The sequence below is a fragment of the Tursiops truncatus genome, chromosome 18, assembly GCF_011762595.2.
Source record: "Tursiops truncatus isolate mTurTru1 chromosome 18, mTurTru1.mat.Y, whole genome shotgun sequence".
Lineage (NCBI taxonomy): Eukaryota > Metazoa > Chordata > Mammalia > Artiodactyla > Delphinidae > Tursiops > Tursiops truncatus.
In genome coordinates, this window is record NC_047051.1 from 50273712 (window position 1) to 50290691 (window position 16980).

The 16980-nt window shown below is 38.5% G+C and overlaps 1 protein-coding gene across 8 annotated transcripts in view; it reads left to right on the forward strand.

Annotated features, from left to right (window-relative positions):
* Window positions 1-16980, forward strand: part of SCEL (sciellin) — a 226792-nt gene that overhangs the window by 145629 nt on the left and 64183 nt on the right. For all 8 annotated transcript variants that reach the window (XR_012327720.1, XM_073795331.1, XM_073795335.1 and 5 more), the window contains 4 exons: window positions 1282-1362; window positions 3505-3570; window positions 5370-5429; window positions 16461-16505. Coding sequence is in view for 7 of the 8 variants with exons in the window: in XM_073795331.1 (XP_073651432.1) it covers window positions 1282-1362; window positions 3505-3570; window positions 5370-5429; window positions 16461-16505 (252 nt within the window). In the remaining variant the exon portion in view is untranslated. The remainder of the gene's footprint in view (window positions 1-1281; window positions 1363-3504; window positions 3571-5369; window positions 5430-16460; window positions 16506-16980) is intronic.

Below are 16980 nucleotides of genomic sequence, written 5' to 3' on the forward strand. Positions count from 1 at the left end.
TTGCAAGGATCAGGGGTCCGTGCTTGGCCCTCTTTTCATCTCTACCTGCACTGACTTCCTTGGTGATCTCATCCAGTTTCAAGGGTTAGATGCCATCTCGAACCTGATGATGCCCATATTTATATGCTCTTCCTCCGATATCCTCATGGCTCATTTTATCACTTCCTTCAGGTCTTGGCTCAAATTTCACATCACAGACAGGTGTTCCCACACCATCACTCTATATTCTCTTACTCTGTTTTATTTTCTTCTTAGTACTCTTCTTCATCTGTCATATATTTATTTGTGTATTGAAAGCCTTTTGAGAACAGGGGAATTACCCACTTTGTAGAGTGCCATGTGCATAGAAAGCTACCAATAAATGTGTTAGATAAAATCATGATTTCATTCAGGCCTGACAACACCCCAACAATCCTATTGGAAGAGTTATTACAAATGAAGAAATGGAATCAGTTTAGGCCATTGTCACACAGCTGGCAATTCAGGCAGCCTGACCCCAGAGCCTACCTGCTCCCTAAGGTGCTGCAGAAGCCAGAGGGGTACAGAGAGTCTAGATCACAGGGATACTTTCATGGAGTTTATCTTGAGGATAATGGGGAACCACTGAGGTGGGAGTTTCAGGGTGGGGGGGTGACATGCCCTAGATAAAGTTCTGACTGCATCCCATATATGCCCATAATTGCCTGCTCTAGTTCCTGGGTGATCAAATCATGCCGGCTCAGAGGCTGCCTTGGCACTTTGTTGGAAAGTTTAGGCTGACAGTGTGTGTAAGCTTTGCCAGCATCAAACTGGCCTGTGCTGACAATATTTAAGTCAGATTTAGTTAAGAGCTTCAAATCAACTTCACCTTGAGGTCTGTGCAATTAAAAACCTTTCTTGCTGTTTCCGTAGCAGCTCGATAGTTGGCATAATTCCTAAAGAAGCTTATATGTTAATGCCCAAGAACCATTTACTATGCTGTGCACTGCTGACCCAAAATGTCACAACTTGAGTGAGACAGTCTAGTAAAATATTAAGCTGTTTAAAGAACACATTATGTTTCAAACTATAGTTGGGGAGGACAGGGTTTCCAAAAATCTGATTAAATGAACTTTTAAAATACCTGTAATTTGACTTATTTAAAGTTTAGAGCTCCAAAGATCCTGGCCTTTCAGGTAGCTCATGCACAAGGGTTGTAAGATGCATGAGCTATTTCCATATAGACAATAAATGCATTTGGTGAATAGATGCTAAAATTTACGTGTTTCCATGGTGAAGTGAACTGCTGTTTCTGTTCTAAAGGGAACCAACTGTTCACCCTCCAATACCTCCAAAGCCCAGTTCTCCTGTTTCATCTCCTAACCAGCTGAGGCGGGATAACAGGTAAGACCTAGCACTCCAGAATTTCTTGCAAAATGAAGTTCAAGGGAGATGAAAGCAAATGAATTGTGACTTGTTTTGTGCAAATCATGGGTATGTTTTGTGTGCATATTCACTGAAGAAGCACTTGGAAAGATTTTCTAATTCTATTTGCCCACACAAACGTGTATTTATGTTTGTCGTTGGATACTTATGGCCATTACTTGTCTTATGGAAGTACTTTCAATATAGAAACTAAACAGTAGTCATGTCCAGGAAGTGGGTAGTTCTTTAGTTTTATTTTAATTGAGACATTTGTAATTTATTTCAAAACTATCACAAAATTTGAAAAAATGTTCTAATTAACTTGTCTCCGAACCAAGAAAAAAAGACAGACTTGCTTTTCTACTTTGAATCTCCAGTGCTCTATAATTAATACTTAAAAACAAATTCAGAGATCTGAACATCTTCCCATGTGTTCCTGTTAAACAGTTTAATCATATCGTATCGAACTGTTTTTCAAGACCTACATGGCACATTTCCATTATTATTGAGAGATTTAAAAAATGGTATCTCAATGAAGACTGAATACATTAGATTTGCTTAATGGCCTGCCTTTGATTCTTTTGTATTTTTACTTTTTGATGGTGATTCTTTTGACAACATGTAAGACAATTTGAGAACTATTCTTTATTAAGGGGGTAACTTCAGCCAGAAAATGCTGATTGGGTGGCAGGGCTGTGTAGCTTTAGGCATTCAACCTAAGAGTTAAAAACCCAGGTCTGAATTTCTATTCAGTGAAATTTCACAGTACCTTTGAAATTTTGTCCTTGGGAGAAGATACTTTTTTTTAATGTTAAGAGAATACTTCTTCATTGAATTAATTAAAATATAGGCCGGATTTATAATTTTTAATTTGTGCAACGGTTATAATTATACTCTTAAAAATAACTTCTCAGGCTTTCTATCTTACATTATTTTTCCTTTTACTCTGATAGTACTGAATAATTAAATCTTAATTTGAATAAGATTTTTTAGGGGGCTAAAAAAAGTTGGTGTTAGTACCACCTAAATTCTAAACTAAAACTCGGGACTCTAGAGCAGTGACCTTGTACAGATTCAAAAGAAGCTAGATTCCATGGGAACTGGTCTAATCCATTTTTACTACTCTAATTTATTTCTTCCACAAATGATCTTAAATATAAAATGAGGACAACTTGCATGTTAAAACCCTGATTACTTTAATCACAGCAAGATGACTTTAATGAAAGAATATGAAAGGGAAGTGTTTCCTATGTAATTAACACATGTCCTCAGGAGTACAAAAAAATAGTTGAATATAATTTCTTGAGAACAAGCAAGAATGTATAAGTAGGCCAATCAGATACTTAGAAAAACAGCAGAGAAAAGTCTTATATCACAAATTGTAACAGAACCTAGTACTGTAAAATTTAATTCTAACAACTCAGTGTGGTCTTTCTCAATGTGGTGGGTGTACTGGAAATATGAAAGTCTTTACCATCTTATCTGAGAAAACATATTTCTTGATAGTATTCAAATGGGATAAGTCTTTGAGAAAAAAATCTCTCTGATACCTAACAAAAAATGATTCTTCTTCTTATTATTTTTTATTTTATTTATTTATTTTTGGCTGCGTTGGGTCTTCTTTGCAGTGCACAGGCTTCTCACTGAGGTGGCCTCTCCCGTTGCAGAGCACGGGCTCTAGGCACGTGGGCCTCAACAGTTGTGGCATGCGGGCTCAGCAGTTGTGGCTCACGGGCTCCAGGGCGCGGGCTTCAGTAGCTGTGGCGCACGGGCTCAGCTGCTCCGCGGCATGTGGGATCTTCCCGGACCAGGGCTGGAACCCGTGTCCCCTGCATTGGCAGGCGGACTCTTAACCACTGAGCCACCAGGGAAGCCCTGATTCTTACTATTTTTAAATATTGTATCATTATCTAATAGAGATAAGTGTAAAAATTCTTTATTGATGACTGGAAACTAAAATAAAATGAACATGAACATATTTAGAAGATTTTTATCTCCAGTAGTGGTATTGTTCAAACACACTTTCATCTCTTTGAATGTAAATGTTTTCTCATAAATTTAAATCTAACAGAGAAGTGTTTTCTTACCTAACAGACATTATCTTTAACTTGAAAAATATAGGCAGATATGTCCACCTAAACCAAGTGCATATACAGAAACCAGCAGATCTGCTGAAAGAAATATAAGGTATAGTGGTCTATATCTATATATCTATATCTGTGTAATTGTAGATATGATAAAGTATGCTTTGTTGGAACACAAACATACCTAAAATTAATAATAAAATAGACAAATCAGTTTTCCAGCTGACTTCAATAGTGGGTAATAAATGTTTTTATATGTACCTACAGAATTTTATTACTTTTATTTCTATTCTAAGCATTACATTATGAGCAACCAAAATTGTCTGAACATGATAACAGAATAAGATTAAACCCCTTAAGACAGGAAAACCGCTGTTGTTGACGTGTAAGTGAATAGGTGGAAATATAGTTATTTGATTGAACATCTGCAAAAGCTTTGCCTAGAACTGGCTGTATGACAAGATCATATTCAGCTTCACCTGCACCATCAGAAAAAGGCTTACAAATTGCACTGATGCTTTTGAGCAAGGTTTCCCCCTGACAGTGCTGGTTTACGCCTGTTGTCTTGAACATCCCATCCAATTTAGTACTTGTTTTGGATATTTATTTATTTATTTGAAAAACACTATTTTTAAAATTAGTTTTTGAACAATGTTATTTTATAGATCTATCAATATGATAAACCAATTTTTTTATTATGGTTAAAAACCTAACATAATTTACCATCTTAACCATTATAATAAGCCAATTTTTTTAGACAATTTTTTTTGACTGAAACACATTTTCCAAAGTGCCAAACTTACATATTTTTATTTTCTTTATTATCTCCCTTGACTCTCAGGCATGCATCACACAGGTATCTTACCTTTGGGGAGAGTACCCTGTACTTAGTACCTTAAGGTACAGCTCTATCTCTATCTTTCCCAAACTATGTCCCATGTGCCACAAGATGTCAATGAATGTTTTGTGAAAGAAGCATTTAATGGCTTACATGTTTAGGAAACACAATGGAATAGAGCTCTCTATCATGAACTTCCCAGAACCTTCAGTGTGCTTATACATATTCCAAATCTCTAAAAGTCAGTTATGTTTCCCAAATTTACTTGTCTACAAAATTCTATCTTCGTGGAACCCTATTAACTTTCTAAGATATCATTTATGAAGCACAGGTCTTAATTACAGGTAAAGCTGTAAGGATTTCCCTAATTATTCCTTTTCATGACCTAGGGAGACCAGAGGGGATTCAAGCTCAGCTACAGTTTTAAATGTACTTTCTTTCCCTTTGGAAACATAAGAAGACAGATACTTTCACCTCATATAAGGGACTAATTGATCATCTGAATATGTTGCTTAATGCTCCTTGGTTGGTAGAAAAACTTCGGAACATGTTTCTGTGTTTACTTTTGCAGTTAATTGAATTTTTTTTCCATATCCTTTTTTTTTTTTAATATCCACCCTTTTTTTTTTTAGATTCTTTTCCCATATAGGCCATTACAGAGTACTGAGTAGAGTTCACTGTGCTATACAGCAGGTTCTTATTAGTTATCTATTTTATATATAGTAATGTGTATATGTCAATCCCAACCTCCCAATTTATCCATATCCTTTTAAGTATATAAATTGTGTACAACCAATATCAGTCTTTAGGAGAAACTGCAGTTATTTCAGTGAGCAGTAGATGGCAGAGCCAATGCCCAGGTGGAGTGACTGGTGTGTGTGTGTGTGTGTGTGTGTGTGTGTGTGTGTGTGTGTGTGTGTGAATGCCGTGAGCTGACATGACAGACTATTTTGTTATTCAGTTAAACTCAGTAACTCCTGATAACACTTGGAGTTTTGCTTTCTTCACTGAACACAGATCAGACATTTTAGCTCCTTCATTGACTTGAGTTTGTTTGTTTGAAGGGGTCAGGATCTTGAAAACATCGTCAAAGTGGCCACTTCATTTCAGAAAGCTGACAAGGGGTAAGAGCTCAAGAGCTTTTGAACTTGCATTTTTCTTCTCTTTTTGTTTCAAATGCTGTTTATCACATATAATTTCAAAGAAGAAAGACTCAGGCTCTCTAGATTAGCGTGGTAATTAGAAATGGGTGGTACTAACATTTATGGACACTCTTCATCCTCTGCTTTCTCTTCTGGTGAGTAGTGCTCATCCTGGTCACCATAGTTGTCCATGATGGTGACCTTATTCCAAACCCTGAGTCCTGTATTTATGTTGCTGACCCAGATCCTTATTTATCTGTCTCCCCAGCACCCCCATTTAGAATGTCCTAGGCTATTTTCACCTTCCTCCCCAAATGTGCTATTTCCTGCCTTCTCTCATTTAGGCAAGATCACCTTTCTGGAACCATTTTTTTTTTTTTAACATCATTATTGGCGTATAATTACTTTACAATGGTGTGTTAGTTTCTGCTGTATAACAAAGTGAATCAGCTATATGTATACATATATCCCCATATCTCCTCCCTCTTGCATCATCCTCCCTCCCACCCTCCCTATCCCACCCCTCTAGGAGGTCACAAAGCACCGAGCTGATCTCCCTGTGCTATGCGGCTACTTCCAACTAGCTATCTATTTTACATTTGGTAGTATATGTATGTCCATGCCACTCTCTCACTTTGTCCCAGCTTACCCTTCCCCCGCCCCGTGTCCTCAAGTCCGTTCTCTATGTCTATGTCTCTATTACTGTTCTGCCCCTAGGTACTTCAGTACCTTTTTTTTTTTTTTAGATTCCATACATATGTGTTAGCACACAGTATTTGTTTTTCTCTTTCTGACTTACTTCACTCTGTATGACAGACTCTAGGTCCATCCACCTCACTACACATTTGTTTCTTTTTAAGGCTGAGTAATATTCCATTGTATATATGTGCCACATCTTCTTTATCCATTCATCAGTTCATGTACACTTAGGTTGTTTCCATGTCCTGACTATTGTAAATAGAGCTGCAATGAACATTATGATACATGACTCTTTTTGAATTATGGTTTTCTCAAGGTGTATGCCCAGTAGAGGGATTGCTGGATCATATGGTAGTTCTATATTTAGGTTTTTAAAGAACTTCCATACTGTTCTCCATAGTGGCTGTATCAATTTACATTCCCACCAATAGTGCAAGAGGGTTCCCTTTTCTCCACACCCTCTCCAGCATTTATTGTTTGTAAATTTTGTGATGATGGCCATTCTGAGATATCACAATGAGGTGACACCTCATTGTAGTATTGATTTGCATTTCTCTAATGATTAGTGATGTTGAGCATCCTTTCATGTGTTTGTTGGCGATCTGTATATCTTCTTTGGAGAAATGTTCATTCAGGTCTTCTGCCCATTTTTGGATTCTGTTGTTTGTTTTCTGATATTGAGCTGCATGAGCTGCTTGTATATTTTGGAGATTAATCCTCTGTCAGTTGCTTCATTTGCAAATATTTTCTCCCATTCTGAGGGTTGTATTTTCATCTTGTTTATGGTTTCCTTTGCTGTGCAAAAACTTTTAAGTTTAATTAAGTCCCATTTGTTTATTTTTGTTTTAATTTCCATTTCTCAAGGAGGTGGATCAAAAAGGATCTTGCTGTGTTTTATGTCATAGAGTGTTCCTCCTGTTTTCCTCTAAGAGTTCTATATTGTCTGGCCTTACATTTAGGTCTTTAATCCATTTTGAGTTTATTTTTGTGTACAGTGTTAGGGAGTGTTCTAATTTCATTCTTTTCATGTAGCTGTCCAGTTTTCCCAGCACCACTTATTAAAGAGGCTGCCTTTTCTCCATTGTGTATTCTTGCCTCCTTTATCAAAGATAAGGTGACCATATGTGCATGGGTTTATCTCTGGGCCTTCTATCCTGTTCCACTGATCTATATTTCTGTTTTTGTGCCAATACTATACTGTCTTCATTACTGTAGCTTTGTAGTATAGTCTGAAGTCAGGGAGCCTGATTCCTCCAGCTCTGTTTTTCTTTCTCAAGATTGCTTTGGCTATTTGGGGTCTTTTATGTTTCCATACACATTGTGAACTTTTTAGTTCTAGTTCTGTAAAAAATGCCATTGGTAGTTTGATAGGGATTGCATTGAATCTGTAGATTGCTTTGGGTAGTAGAGTCATTTTCACAACGTTGATTCTTCCAATCCAAGAACATGGTATATCTCTCCATCTGTTTGCATCATCTTTAATTTCTTTCATCAGAGTCTTATAGTTTTCTACATACAGGTCTTTGGTCTCCTTAGGTAGGTTTATTCCTAGGTATTTTATTCTTTTTGTTGCAATGGTGAATGAGAGTGTTTCCTTAATTTCTCTTTCAGATTTTTCATCATTAGTGTATAGGAATGAAAGAGATTTCTGTGCATTAATTTTGTATCCTGCTACTTGACCACATTGATTGATTAGCTCTAGTAGTTTTCTCGTAGCATCTTTAGGATTCTCTATGTATAGTACCATGTCATCAACAAACAGTGACAGTTTTACTTCCTCTTTTCCTGTTTGGATTCCTTCTATTTCTTTTTCTTCTCTGATTCCTGTGGCTAAAACTTCCAAAACAATGTTGAATAATAGTGGTGAGAGTGGGCAACCTGTCTTGTTCCTGATCTTATGGAAAATGCTTTCAGTTTTTCACCATTGAGAATGATGTTGGGTGTGGGTTTGTCATATATGGCCTTTATTATGTTGAGGTAAGTTCCCTCTATGCCTACCTTCTGGAGGATTTTTATCATAAATGGGAGTTGAATTTTGTCAAAAGCTTTTTCTGCATCTATTGAGATGATCATATGTTTTTTCTCCTTCAATTTGTTAATATGGATTATCACATTGATTGATTTGCATATGTTGAAGAATTCTTGCATTCCTTAAATAAACCCCACCTGATCATTGTGTATGATCCTTTTAATGTGCTGTTGGATTCTATTTGCTAGTCTTTTGTTGAGGATCTTTGCATCTATGCTCATCAGTGATATTGGCCTGTAGTTTTCTTTTTGTTTGTAACATCTTTGTCTGGTCTTGGTATCAGGGTGACAGTGTCCTCATAGAATGAGTTTGGGAGTGTTCCTCCCTCTGCTATATTTTGGAAGAGTTTGAGAAGGATAGGTGTTAGCTCTTCTCAAAGTGTTTGATAGAATTCGCCTGTGAAACCATCTGGTCCTAGGCTTTTTTTTGTTGTTGGAAGATTTTTAATTACAGTCTCAATTTCAGTGCTTGTGGTTGGTCTGTTTATATTTTCTATTTCTTCCTGGTTCAGTCTCGGAAAGTTGTGCTTTTCTAAGAATGTGTCCATTTCTTCCAGGTTGTGCATTTTATTGGCATATATTTGCTTGTAGTAATCTCTCATGATCTTTTGTATTTCTGCAGTGTCAGTTGTTACTTTTTCTTTTTCATTTCTAATTCTGTTGATTGAGTCTTCTCCCTTTTATTCTTGATGCATATGGCTGATGGTTTATCAATTTTGTTTATCTTCTCAAAGAACCAGCTTTTTAGTTTTATTGATCTTTGCTATCATTTTCTTCATTTCTTTTTCATTTATTTCTGATCTGATCTTTATGATTTCTTTCCTTCTGCTAACTTTGGATTTATTTTGTTCTTCTTTCTCTAATTGCTTTAGGTGTAAGTTTAGGTTATTTATTTGAAATGTTTCTTGTTTTTTGAGGTAGGATTGTATTGCTATAAACTTCCCTCATAGAACTGCTTTTGCTGCATCCCATACGTTTTGGGTTGTCATGTTTTCATTGTCATTTGTCTCTAGGTACTTTCTGATTTCCTCTTTGATTCCTTCAGTGATCTCTTGGTTATTTAGTAACGTATTGTTTAGCCTTCATGTGTTTGTGTTTTTTACTCTTTTTCCCCCCTGTAACTGATTTCTAATCTCATAGCGTTTTGGTCAGAAAGGATACTTGATACGATTTCAGTTTTGTTAAATTTACCAAGGCTTGATTGTGACCCAAGATATGATCTATCCTGGAGAATGTTCCATGAGCACTTGAGAATAAAGAGTATTCTGTTGTTTTTGGATGCAATGTGCTATAAATATCAATTAAGTCCATCTTGTTTAATGTATCATTTAAAGCTTGTGTTTCCTTATTTATTTTCATTTTGGATGATCTGTCCATTGGTGAAAGTGGGGTGTTAAAGTCCCCTAATATTATTGCATTACTGGCAATTTCCCCTTTTATGGCTGTTAGTCTTTGCCTTATGTATTGAGGTGCTCCTATGTTGGGTGCATAAATATTTACAATTGTTATATTTTCTTCTTGGATTGATCCCTTCTTTGTCTCTTGTAATAGTATAGTCTATATTTCAAAGTTTTTTTTGTCTGATAAGAGAATTGCTACTCCAGCTTTCTTTTGATTTCCATTTGCATGGAATATCTTTTTCTATCCCCTCACTTTCAGTCTGTATGTGTCCCTACACCTGAAGTGGGTCTCTTGTAAACAGCATATATACAGGTCTTGTTTTTGCATCCATTCAGCCAGTCTATGTCTTTTGGTTGGAGCATTTATTCCATTTACCTTTAAGGCAATTATCGATATGTATGTTCCTATTACCATTTTCTTAATTGTTTTGGGTTTGTTATTTTAGGTGTTTTCCTTCTCTTGTGTTTCCTGCCTAGAGAAGTTCCTTTAGTATTTGTTGTAAAGCTGGTTTGGTGGTGCAGAATTCTCTTAGCTTTTGCTTGTCTATAAAGGTTTTAATTTCTCAGTCGAATCTGAATGAGATCCTTGGTGGGTAGAGTAATCTTGATTTTAGGTTTTTCCCTTTCATCACTTTAAATATGTCCTGCCACACCCTTCTGGCTTGCAGATTTTCTGCTGAAAGATCAGCTGTTTACCTTATGGGGATTCCCTTGTATAATATTTGTTGTTTTCCCTTGCTGCTTTTAGTATTTGTTCTTTGTATTTAATTTTTGATAATTAGATTAACATGTGCCTTGGTGTGTTTCTCCTTGGATTTTTCCTGTATGGGACTCTCTGCTCTTCCTGGACTTATTGACTACTTCCTTTCCCATATTATGGAAGTTTTCAACTATAATCTCTTCAAATATTTTCTCAGTCCCTTTCTTTTTCTCTTCTTCTTCTGGGACCCCTATAATTCAAATGCCGGTGTGTTTAATGTTGTCCCAGAGGTCTCTGAGACTGTCCTCAATTCTTTTCATTCTTTTTTCTTTATTCTGCTCTGCAGTAGTTATTTCCACTATTTTATCTTCCAGGTCACTTATCCGTTCCTCTGCCCCGGTTATTCTGCTATTGATTCTTTCCAGAGAATTTTTAATTTCATCTATTGTGTTGTTCCTCATTGTTTGTTTGCTCTTTAGTTCTTCTAGGTCCTTGTTAAATGTTTCTTGCATTTTCTCCCTCTATTTCCAAGATTTTGGATCATGTTTACTATCATTACTCTGAATTCTTTTTCAGGTAGACTGCCTATTTCCTCTTCATTTGTTTGGTCTGTTGGGTTTTTACCTTGCTCCTTCATCTGTTGTGTATTTCTCTGTCTTCTCATTTTGCTTAACTTACTATGTTTGGGGTCTTCTTTATACAGGCTGCAGGTTCATAGTTCCCATTGTTTTTGGTGTCTGCCCTCAGTGGGTAAGGTTGGTTCAGTGGGTTGTGTAGGATTCCTGGTGCAGGGGACTTGTGCCTGTGTTCTGGTGGATGAGGCTGGATCTTGTCTTTCTGGTGGGCAGGAACGTGTCCGGTGGTGTGTTTTGGGGTGTCTGTGAACTTAGTATGATTTTAGGCAGGCTCTCTGCTAACGGGTGGGGTTATTTTCCTGTCTTGCTAGTTGTTTGGCATGGGGCATCCAGCACTGGTTGTTGAGTGGAGCTGGGTCTTAGCATTGAGATGGAGGTCTCTGGGAGAGCTCTCCCTGATTGATATTACGTGGGGCCAGGAGGTCTCTGGTGGACCAATGTCCTGAACTCGGCTCTCCCACCTCAGAGGCTCAGGCCTGACACCCGGCTGGAGCATCAAGACCCTGTCAGCCACACAGCTCAGAAGAAAAGGGAGGAAAAAAAAAGAAAGAAAATAATTAAAATTTTAAAAAAATTAATTATTAAAGTAAAAAAATTAAAAGTAATAAAAAAAGAAAAGAAATGAGCAACCAAACCAATAAACAATTCCATCAATGATAACGAGCACTAAAAACTATATTAAGAAAAAAAAAAGGACAGATAGAACCCTAGGACAAATGGTAAAAGAAAACCTATACAGAGAAAATCACACAAAGAAGCATACATATACACACTCACAAAAAGAGAAAAAGGAAAAAAATATATATTATATATATAAAATAAAGGAAGAGAGCAACCAAATCAATAAACAAATCTACCAATTATAGTAAGCATAAAAACAGAAAAAAATTAGATGAAGAAAGCAAACCCCAAGTCTACAGTTGCTCCCAATGTCCACCTTCTCAATTTGGGATGATTCGTTGTCTATTCAGGTATTCCACAGATGCAGGTACATCAGGTTGACTGTGGAGATTTAATCCACTGCTCCTAAGGCTGCTGGGAGAGATTTCCCTTTCTCTTCTTTGCACAGCTCCTGGGGTTCAGCTTTGGATTTGGCCCCGCCTCTGCGTGTAGGTCACCTGAGGGCATCTGTTCTTCGCTCAGACAGGACAGGGTTAAAGGAGCAGCTGATTCGGGGGCTCTGGCTCACTCAGGCCGGGGGGAGGGAAGGGTACGGAGTGCGGGGCGGGCCTGCAGCGGCAGAGGCCGGCTTGACGTTGCACCAGCGTGAGGCGCGCCATGCGTTCTTCCGGGGGAGTTGTCCCTGGATCCCGGGACTCTGGCAGTGGCGGGCTGCACGGGGTCCCGGGAGGGGAGGTGTGGAGAGTGACCTGTGCTTTCACACAGGCTTCTTGGTAGCGGCAGCAGCAGCCTTGGCGTCTCATGCCTGTCTCTGGGGTCCACGCTGATCACGGCGGCTCGCACCCGTCTCTGGAGCTCCTTTAAGCGGCGCTCTTAATCCCCTCTCCTCGCGCACCAGGAAACAAAGAGGCAAGAAAAGTCTCTTGAGTCTTCAGTAGGTCCAGATTTTTTCCCAGACTCCCTCCCGGCTAGCCGTGTTGCACTAGCCCCCTTCAGGCTGTGTTCACGCTGCCAACCCCAGTCCTCTCCCTGGGATCCGACCTCCGAAGCCCGAGCCTCAGCTCCCAGCCCCCGTCCGCTCCGTCGGGGGAGCAGACAAGCCTCTCAGGCTGGTGAGTGCTGGTCGGCACTGATCCTCTGTGCGGGAATCTCTCCGGTTTACCCTCAGCACCAATGTGGCTGCGCTCTCCTCCGTGGTTCCGAAGCTTCCCGCCCCCTGCCCCCTCGCCCACCCTCCGTGTCCACCAGTGAAGGGGCTTACTAGTGTGTGGAAACCTTTCTCCTTCACAGCTTCCTCTCACTGGTGCAGGTCCCGTCCCTATCCTTTTGTCTCTGTTTTTTCTTTTGCCCTACCCAGGTACGTGGGGAGTTTCTTGTCTTTTGGGAGGTCCGAGGTCTTCTGCCAGCGTTCAGTAGGTGTTCTGTAGGAGTTGTTCCACAAGTAGATGCATTTTTGTTGTATATGTGGGGAGGAAGGTGATCTCCACATCTTACTCCTCCGCCATCTTAAAGGTCCCCCCCCGGAATCATTTTTGATTCTTTCATGTCTTGACCCCTTTGTGTAGTATTAGGCACATATGGATTAAATGTCTAAAATGCCCTGCACACCCCCACGACCTCACCCCAGTTCAGACCATCATTGGTTCCATCACAGGTTATCAGAATAGGTATCCAGATTGACTTACACTCCTCATCTCTCCCCCCAGTAGACCATTACTACCCATCACTGCCAGAGTTTTCTTTCTACGATTCTGCTGGAAAAATCACTCCACCTGGCTCCCCATTGCCTGTTCAATTATGTATTCAATTATGTATAACCTCATTCAATGCCTTGATAACCTGCCTCCAACCTAACATTCCTTAGCAATTTCTGACTTCACCCTTACATTACATCCTACATGCAGTACCAAATTTAATCACTTTCTTTCTGCAGTTTCCAGAGCCTCTGCCTTTCTTTATACCATTCCATCCACATGGTGGCCTTTTCCAACCTCAAGGCCACCATATCCATCCATCCAAGTCCTACCCATTTTTCAAGATCCAGATCACATACCACCTCCTCTGTGAAGTCTTCCCTGAGTGATCCAGTGAGATGTGACTTCTGCCTCTCTAAGCTATTACAGCTCCATTATTCATATTATATAACAACTAATCATATTTGGTATAGTTTCGTGGTATTTATGTAAATGTCTCATCTTTATTATCTCTTTAATCTCTTAGAGCAGATTTTTTGTCCTACCATCTGTCATCTGCAAAGTCTGACACAATGTTTTGTGCAAAGTAGAAGTGTTTATATAGTAGATAATGGTAAAACAATGATGAGCAGTGAGAAAACCCTGAGTATAAACATTCCATAGTTTAAATCCTGTGCCTACAAAATTTTTCCTTGTTTAATGGAATTTAGCAGTGCTAAGAATGTTATTAAGGATTGCAGTCTCAGTCAAAGAACTGAAGAGAAGAAACAGAAGTGACACTTAGCTCTTTGCTGCAAACTCATGGACAAAGTAGTAGCTCTAGATCCAGACAGAGATAGTCGAAATTATCCTGAATGTTTTCATTTCTTTGTTGTCTAAGTGCCTAGATCTCTAATTTTATTTAATTATTTTTGTTTGAGGTAATATTTTATTTTTAATAGGGATTGGACAGTTTTTTGGACTGGATAGATTTTTGGTGGGTGTTTAAGGGAGAGATAGGTGAGCGATGCTGAAGGGCACTTATGGTTTGGCACAAGTCCAACAAAAACAGTGAGAGCTGCAGTTAGTTTAACTTTCCTGTCCCCTCTCCCTCACCAGGATGCACGAATTCCACAGCCAGATACGTTCTTCATGGGGAGAAGCTGTTGCTTTGACGTGGGCCAGGGGAAATGTCTTTTGCATCGATAGCTGAGAATCGTTACTGTGGACTGTCTAGAGGGATGAGACATAGCTGTATTTATCTTAGTTGCTTTGTAATACTCCTTTGAAAAATGAACTCTTACTCCTATCTGACTAAGAGCATTTAATTTATTGTAAATGCAGTGGTGAAATTTAATATCCAAAGCTTTCATCAATTTAAGGCCATTTTGAAAACTCAACTCCTTTGTTCAGAGTGCAGCCCCCATTTCACTTAATTTCCCACAGAGTGTCTTCTCATGATTTATGTTAATTTTCTCGTGGAAGCCCAAATCCTGATCTCATCATTGTGACTCACCAGTCAGAAAGGTCTAGGGCTAAAATTTACAGGGTTTGCTCTTTCCCTTGGGGACATGGAACAGATTTGTAGCCTCAGTGTTGGAAGGTAGAATTTCAAATAAGAAATGACAATGCAGCATTGTGTCAGGGCACTGGGTAGTGTTTTTCTCACACAAGGATAGAACGTTAATCCATTTTTGGTCAGGGTCAGCAACTTTCACATTTCTATATTTATTCTCAGCCTTCAGTTCTTCCATTGAATATGCAATATTACGTGAAACGATTCATCTCTGTGATGGCTGTTGATTGAATGAGTTTTTCAGATTCCTGAGAGAGCTGTTTCAGTAGTTATTCTGGTTATCTGCTATGCCAGGCATCTTCTAAGCACATTACTGACTCAACGACCATAGCTCTCTAAGGCTGAGCCAAAGTCTTGGTGCCTCTAAATTCAGTTTAAAAAATAAATATAATGAGCATTTTTAAATGAAAAAATTAATATCGACTGGAAACTGTTTACTATAATTGCCAAAATTAAATTGAGAGTTTATGACATGCCAGGTATAATCCTAATCACTTTCTATTCATTAATTTATTGGTTCTTTTTTGAGGTAGGTACAATTAGTATTCTTATTTTACAGATGAAAATAATTGAGGGAGCAAGAGGTTAGGTAACTCACCCAGAGTCACCAACTAATAACTACCTGACTAGAATCCAGGTATCCCTAACTTGGGAACCTGAATGTCTAACTACCAAGTTACTTGGCCTCATGGCCTCCTGGTCAACATCAATGATGACTTGAGAAGAAAGAGGAACATTCAGGAAGTGTGAAAAATATGTGAGGCTAGAGCAGGAAGAAGGGAAAACCAAGACTTGTGAACTGGAAAACTGGGCGGGGAAGGCAAGAGAAATGGGGGTGAAGTGGGTGAATAGAAGGGTTGAGGAGAGGATATATTGTGAGGAGCAAACAGGAATGAAAAACCACTGTGGCTGCTTTCCTTGGGGAGAAGGCTGAGCTCCTGTGGTTCTAAGGAATATTCCAGAATCCAGGGGGTTAGCTTAAACAAGTAGCTTCTGAAGAAGCAGTCAGTAGAGTCTTTACAGTTTTCAAGTATGGAAACAGGAGAGCAAGTGTAGCTGAACTGGAATAAGGGAGAGTAGAGTTCAAGAGAGAAGCCAGACTTACTGATAAATGAGTGTTTTCCAATAGCTGCTTTGTGCAAGTACATTATGCAAAGATAGAATCTATAATTAGTCAACATACCTGTATTTGTTGATTCAAGTAAAACCTGTATTAAGCATCTACTGTGTGAAAAACCCCGTATTAAACACTGAAGAGGATCCAATATAAAATACATTTCAAAATTTTAAGTGGTGTGTGTGTGTGTCTGTGTGTGTGTGTGTGTGTGTGTGTGTGTGTGTCTATGTACACTAGTATCGGTAGAAGCAAGGACATTAACATGAGACAAGTGTATGATTACTATATTACAAAGTATAGCAACGTAGATACCGTAAAGGAGATACAAAAATCCAAAACGCTGCAAGGCTTCCAAAAATGTAGGGGACTCTACTCAGTTAAAGGACTGGGAAAGATTTCTTGGCGAAAGGGGTGTTTGAGGAGAGCTTTGAGAGATAGAGAGGATTTTCGTGGATGATAAATGTGGGACATACATTGAACTTCAGAGAACTCAGAAATAGTTGTTTTAAGCTGAATCTGCCCCAGGATTTTACTAATGTAAGATATTCTTTTCTCTCCCCAAAGTGAAGACTTAGATAATCTCAACAAAATGAACAAAAGCTTGAATAGGTAAGATTTTAAAACATCTATTTTTTCGCTTTATTACTGAATTTGCTTTGTTATTTTTCAGTATTTGAGCATGAGGACCCATATACTGGGCTAGTCAAAAGCGTCCTACAAATCTTGAATAAAAAGCTTGCAGAAATCGTTTCATCATTGTTATAAATGGTTATTACAATTTAAAGACACTAATATTGAAGTGTCTTTGATTTTCACACACCAGTGTTTAGTAAGGCAGTTATAAAAATAACCACATTTCTCTTCCTGAATGCTAATATATTAGTATGTAAACAATTTGGTTTGGTCACTGAATGCTTGTAGTTGAACCACTACAAAAACCACTCATCTTCTTAGTTAACATTATCTCCTTATTGTGAGTCATTTGTAATTGCATAACTTAAAGATCATATTAATTGAGGTTTGTGTTAGAGGTCTGTGCAATTTTAGTTCTCTCTCTGTTACTTGGCACACTAACATACAAAAC